The following is a 6,835-nucleotide window of genomic DNA, read 5'->3' as shown; positions in this document are numbered from 1 at the left end:
TGGTTTACTTTTAAAATCTTGAACTTTCTGAGAAAGATTCACAAATGAATTTTCAGTTTTTGTGGTTGCTGACAGCTGACTTTAGCGAAACCCAGACATTGGATGACAGGTTATGTTGTGTTTGAGTGTAATCTCTGCCTATGGCAGAGTAGACCTCTGACAGCAGGCAAGAGCATATATATGCTCTTGCATATGTAGAGTAACAGAATATTCTGAATTGGAAGGGATCCACAAGGATCATATCCTTTTCACTTTTATATGTGAAGTTTTGTTGTCATGCCTCTGAGTTGGTGTTTTTTTCACTTTGCTATGAGATTTGGGTTTTCCTATCTGGACAGGTAGATACTTGACAGCTAAGACTGCTGTCAGGCCACAGAGTAGTTCTGTGCATCATGCCCTGCTGATATTGGTAGAAGGCTGCTTTCCACTTCGGGTTTAAAATTAAGCTCCAAAAGTACATTACAATACAGAGGATCGGAAACACTATTACTTGGTCTCATGGCCTGAATTAGGTGATATTTTAGTTCAATATTTCAAATACAGTAAGCACAGGGTTGAATAGCTGAATTTCTATCTGGCATGTTGTATAGGGTTTGTGTGGCCAGGTTTTGGTAGCAGTAGGGCTGCAGGGGTGCCTTCTGTCAGAAGCTGCCTGAAGCTTCCCCTATGTCCTGCAGAGCCAATGCCAGCCAACTCCATGATGGACCTGCCACTGGCCAAGGCTGAGCCCATCAGGGATGACAACACCTCTGTGATAACATATTTGAGAAGGAAAAAAAAGTTATTGCACAGATGAAATTGCAGCCAAAGAAGAGCAGAGTGAGAGAATATGTGAACAACTTTGGAGACATCAAGGTCAGAGGGGGTGGAGGTGCTCCAGGTATGGGAGCTGAGGCTCCCCTGAAGCCCTTGGTGAAGACCATGGTAAGGCAGCTGTGCCCCTGCAGCCCATGGAGGGTTCACAGGGATACAGAGATCCACCTGCAGCCTGTGAGGGAGACCCACGCTGAAGCAGGTGGATGCCCAAAAGAGGCTGTGAGCCCATGAGGGGCCCATGATGGAGCAGGGTCCTGGCAGGGACCTGCAGACCCATGGAGAGAGAAGCCCCCACTAGAGCGGGTTTCCTGGTAGAACTTGAGGCCCTGTGGGGGATGCACGATGGAGCAGCTGTGCCTGAAGGACTGCACCCCATGGAAAAGTGACCGATGTTGCATCAGTTTGTGGAGACCTATTGCCCGTGGGGAGGACTCTCATTGCAGAAGTTTGTGAAGGACTGTCTCCCATGGGAGGGACCCCACTCTGGAGGAGGGGAAGGACTCCTCTCCCTGAGCAGTGGCAAAAACAAGCTATAATGAACTGACCGTAATCCCCCTTTCCCCATCTCCCTGTGCAACTGTGGGGGAGGAGGTAGAACTTGGGAAGGAGGGAGAGGTGGGGGGAAGGTGTTTTTAAGATTTATTTCTCATTATCCTGCTCTGATTCTGTTCATAATAAATTTAATTAATATCCCCACTTCAAGTCTGTTTTGCCTACGATGGTAATTGGTGAGTGATGTCTCTGGGTCCTTATGTCAGTCCATGAATCCTTTGTTGTATTTTCTCTCCCCTGCCCAGCTGCAGAGGGGAGTGAGAGAGCAGCTGTGGTGGGTGTCTGGAGTCCAAGTGTGTGCTTGTAGTCTCAGCTGCTGGGGGTGCTGAGCCCGATGGATGGCTTGAGTACAGGAGTTCTGGGCTGCAGGCCATGATGCTCAGTGGGCATTCAAGCTAAGGGCAACATCAGTCTGGTAACCCACAGGACACCAGGTTGGCTAAGGAGGGGTAAACTGACCCAAGTTGGAGATGGAGTAGATCAAAGCTCCCATGGCAGTCAGTAGCAGGATCATGCCTGTGAACAGGCCCTGCAGTGTAGCCTGGGCCACACAGAGACGTGAGCTCCTTAGGTTGTGTTGGGTCTGGCTGAGCTGAAGTTCATTTCCCCATAGCAGCCCTTACAGTGCTGTGCTTTGCATTGGTAGCTAGAAAAGTGTTGATAACGCACCAGTGTTTTGGCTACTGCTGAGCAGTGATGGCACAGCATCAGCACTGTTGCTCAACATTCCTCCCCCCCTCATTGAGGGCAAGATCCTGGGAGGAGACACAAGTAAACCAGCTGACCCAAACTAACCAGAGTGATATTCCATACCACATGATGTCAGATCAGAAATAGAAGCTAAGTAAAGGAGGAGAAAGGGGGGCATTAGTTGTTTGCAGTGTTTGTCTTCTGAGGAACTGCTGAAGCCCTACATCTCAGGAAGTGGCCAAACATCACTTGCTAATGGGAAGTAGAGAATAAACTTAATAATTTTCGTCTTCACTTGTGCATGCACAAACTTTTGCTTTTGTTTTAGTAAACTGCCTTATCTCAACCTATGAGTCATTTTCGATTTTATTCTCTCTCCCTAGTCTAGCTGGGAAGGGGAGTGATAGAACAGCTTGGTGGGCACCTGGTGTCTAGCCAAGGTCAACCCACCGCACATGTTAATGGATTTTTAGCATTTGTAGGAGTGAGCATTTCGAGTGGCTTTTGAGTATTCTATTTTGATGCTGAGTGAAAAAAAAGCTGGCTATTGTTTTAACACTAACAATATAAGACTTGATATTTGGGAACATCACCGCTCTGATGGATGTTTTGTTTCTGAAGCATGTTTCATCTCCAGCAAAGGAAGCCCATTTCTGTAGCTCTTGTCCCAGCCTGAGCTCATGACCTTCCTTCACTGGCTTTGGCGAGGCTGGAGGGGAAACTGTGTGTGCACTTAACGTTTTGGAGTGAACGACACGCTTTACTGGTCTCCACTCCCTAACTATTTCCTCACATTTGGTACTGTATGGAGTGCTGGGTCTATAGCATCTGTTAAGTGAATATGAAATAAGATTTTTCCTATCATGGCTTGTGAGTGATATAGATGGCAACAAAAATATTGGCACATATTGGCACTTTCAGCTTGCAAAATTCTGAGGTCTGACATGTGTTAGTGTGAGCATTTGGAATAAAACACTTTGTGTCCTTTGGGATTCTTATGGTCTAGCTAATAGTGTTCTCCGGTATAAGCTTTCCATTCATGTGTGGTAGGGCCGTAAGTGTTTAGGTTTTTTCCCAAGTCCTGAATTTTAAATTTTCTGCTCATAAAGGTGGCTTAACCTCTGTTTCTTTCCACAGCTTATTAAATTTTAGTAAGCTTGTTTGTTCTAACATGTAACTTTCCCTAGTAATATACTATTTTTGTTAACAATAGGAATAATAATCTATATTTTAATTTTGTGAATAATTGAAACTTATAATCTTTTTCAGTAATAGCTGGTTTTCGAGGGACAGTCCCACATGGCCTATCACTGGAGATTGGAGACACCGTTCAAATATTAGAGAAGTGCGATGGTGAGTTCACAGGCTGGAATTCTAGGGATAATTAAGTTTGATATGGTGGTTTGAACCCCATTACTATTAATTTATTTTCTTAAATTAACACATTTTAAAAGTCAATAATGCAGCACATTTTGGGCTCTTATTTTTTTTTCACAATTCCAGTTAGCTCTAATCTCTATAATAATTAATTTGCAGTTCATTCATTTTTATTTAATCTCTCTGTTTAATAAACTTATATAGAGGGTAAGAGTTATAACAGCAAGGAGTTCTCATTGTGATTCTTCTGCTTTCTTGGTATTTCTGAGAGAAGCCTGGCTGTCATTAAGACACTATCAAATTAAATCAAAGTCACAAGTTTAAATCTTAAAGCAGTGGAAACATTCTCTTTTGCATCTGTTCTGAGGTAGAGAATGCAAATATAATTTTAGCAAATGTCTGTTTCTAGTGTAAGAGAAATAAAGTTGCATTTTTTTTCATGCCTCCTTAACACATAAGGCTTGTCTGTCATTTTGATTTTTTTTATCATTTGGGATTATATAGGGGTTTTTTTGTTTCATACCAGGACTATTTATGGTTAATCTTGTAAGAAATGTTCTTTTAGAAGGCATAGGATCTATTGTTTTGAATAAGGTGTATTATAAATTTTGTATAGTAATGTGGTTGATAAATTTAGAACATGAAGTCCAAAAATGGTTTCTAAATGTTTACAGCTAGTAAGAAACCATTTTGGTTTTGACTGGTATGGTGTCCAATGCAGAATATACCTGGGTTACATTGTTAGAAACATTTAGGCATACAGAGTAAAAGAGTAATTCCTGAAATGGTGTGAATGAAGTCATCCGAATATGAGCTGGTTTAAATGAAATACCTTTCACTGTATGGAAAGTCTTTTAGATGAGTGCGGTCTGACAGCACTGTGGAATTGTCATGTCTGTTCAAAAGGGAAAGATGAAATCTGTTTTACATATGGAATTGATTTGTGTACTCTAAAAAACAAAATGTTCTTTCTTCTCAGGGTGGTACAGAGGATTTGCCTTAAAAAACCCGAACGTTAAGGTAAAGGTCAATTGCAGCTTTGCATTCTTTGGCAAAAATGTATATTTACTTTTTAAGAGTTTATAGTCTGCATGTAAGTATATGATATTTACTCTTAAGAGAAAACTAGGACTTAGTGTTAAGTGTATTATTGATATTGCTTTAATTAGATTTGGATGTGAAATGCTTCTGTGAATGATACACTTTACAAGTCCAGGGTTCTGATGAATTTTCTTTCATTTCTGAATTTTAGATTTTCAACTCAAAGGAAGTTAAGTTGAAGGGAAAAGACTACTGAAAATAGAAATTGTAAATACTGTTGGAGAAGTTGGTTAAATTGTGCCTGTTTTTCTTAATTCTGAATTAATTTAGAGCAGCCAGTGGAGACAGCTAGTTTGGAGGAGCCACGTGTAGAGTATCAATTGAATAAAAGATATGTGTTGTCATGTAAAATGTATGGTTCATTTTATTTTCTTTTGAGGTGTAGTTTTTGATTTCCATAGTAGTATAGCTGATAGTACTTCAAACCAGATTTCACTGAGTTATTTTTCTGCATTCAGACATGGAAAGTTATGAAATTTGTATTTCAGTGTCCGTTTGTGTTGAATGTGTTTTAAGCTTTATCGTCTTATTTGTCTTTGTATTTTCTTAATCTGTCCTGTTGTCTTACCTCTGGGACTGTAAAGATTTTGTTTTTCATGGGAAAGAAAGATCTTATATCATCTATTGATCCTTTAACTTGCACTGTAAGCTTTGTTCTTCTTTTTCTCTCTTCATTTCCAAGACTCTTCAGCAAAATAAGGCACATATACTTTAATTTCAGAAGTATCTCGGGGCTCATGTCAAGCCATTGGCCTTTTGTGCTAAGACCTGCAGTCTGTGCTCACATAAATTTCCTTGCTTTTATATGGAAGGTCGATGTGAAAAATAAATTTAGCCAGAGAGCCTAATCTGATGTTTACTACTTTGACCTCATTGATATATATTACAATTTGATTTATAAAGCATGAGCAGTTGTGGTTTGTTATTGCATCTTCTGTGTCTTTTGTTGCAATTCTTACCACATGCTTGCTGTCAGTCTTGCTTTGTGGTCTGTCAAATGTGTGATAGAAGTTATGAATAGGTTCTCTAAACATGACTTGATGTGTGAAGAGATGAGATGTATATTTTCTGCTTTCCCAGTGTGAATGCAAACAGTTTTCTGAGTTGGATTTTTGAAGGGAGTCTCTCCGAAAGTAAAATAATAAGAGCACCTTGTAACTCCTTGTTATTGGTACTTCTCTGTCAAGATTCCTGCCTTGTTATTCTGCCAGCTTTGACGCTCAAAAAAATTATCTGTGGCAGCTGGGCTGCAGTAAGTGTGCATATGCAGCCATCCTGTTTTCTGGCATATTGTTACACCTGCAAGGCTGTATGTCTTACTGTCCTTGGGAGATGCTCTCCTGAACTGCTTTGCATTACAGAGGAGTAAGAGCATTTACAAGGGGAGTTGCCTCTACATAGTAGATGTGTTTTTGTCGAAGATCTAATGGCTATGTTAAAAGAAAATGGGACTCCATCATCACAAAGGAAAGCTGAATGCAGCTGTGCTTATTATGAAGAGAACATATATGTATTTTCCCTCACTGCATGAGCTGTAGTGTATTATGTTCCCAGCCAGAAGCTTGAAGCTGACTTGCTTTATTTTGCTTATTTTGATTTATGAAGGTTAGTGTGCTGTAAGAGCAGTATGACCATTGCAGCAACGCTGCCTGTTCAAGAGAACAGTGGACAGCCCTTAAACAACTAAAAAGGACTGCTCCTGCCTGGACACTGGGGCTCTTTGATAGGCGTCTACTACAACTTTTCTGTGCACTGCAGGGCACAGTAGCCACAAAATAAAACTTTATTTTGACTTCCTATATTACCTTATCTTTATTTTTATTGAACTTCATTAACTTTATTTGTTTTGCTTTATTTTGAAAATCTCTGTCAGAAACCCCCTTTTTTTAAGGAATGGTTGGTAAGATGTTATCCCCAGCAGCTGTCTGTTTCTTGTCAAGATGGGAATAATGAATAAAACCATTTATTCATGGGATAATGAATACCCTTCACTAAGGGAGCTCTCAAACAGTCTTCTACATATTCTACATGTGTTTATCTTCTAATATTCTGAAGTGTTGAAGGACTCTCTGCTGGGTTAAGAGCTGTCTGGGTGGCTGGACCCAGAGAGTGGTGGTGAACAGTGCTGCATCCAGGTGGCAGCTGGTCACTAGTGGTGTCCCCCAGGGATCAGTGTTGGGCCCAGTCGTGTTTAATATCTTTATTGATGATCTGGATGAGGGGATTGAGTGTACCATTAGCAAATTTGCAGATGACACCAAGCCAAGGGGGAGTGTTGATCTGCTGGAAGGCAGGAGGG

At 40.8% G+C, this 6,835-nt stretch overlaps 1 protein-coding gene across 1 annotated transcript in view; it reads left to right on the top strand.

Moving 5' to 3' along the window:
* Nucleotides 1-1,158: 1,158 nt before the first annotated feature.
* DOCK4 (dedicator of cytokinesis 4) overlaps nt 1,159-6,835 on the top strand; it is a 154,063-nt gene continuing 148,386 nt past the window's right edge. Inside the window, exons 1-3 of the mRNA XM_018080173.2 lie at nt 1,159-1,261; nt 3,328-3,411; nt 4,415-4,455. Of these exons, the coding sequence (XP_017935662.2) occupies nt 1,159-1,261; nt 3,328-3,411; nt 4,415-4,455 (228 nt within the window). The remainder of the gene's footprint in view (nt 1,262-3,327; nt 3,412-4,414; nt 4,456-6,835) is intronic.

The sequence above is a fragment of the Manacus vitellinus genome, unplaced genomic scaffold, assembly GCF_001715985.3.
Source record: "Manacus vitellinus isolate BGI_N305 unplaced genomic scaffold, ASM171598v3 scaffold_5_pilon, whole genome shotgun sequence".
NCBI classification, from domain to species: Eukaryota; Metazoa; Chordata; class Aves; order Passeriformes; family Pipridae; genus Manacus; species Manacus vitellinus.
The sequence above is the reverse complement of the archived record's forward strand: the minus strand, read 5'-3'. Positions and strand labels throughout refer to the sequence as shown.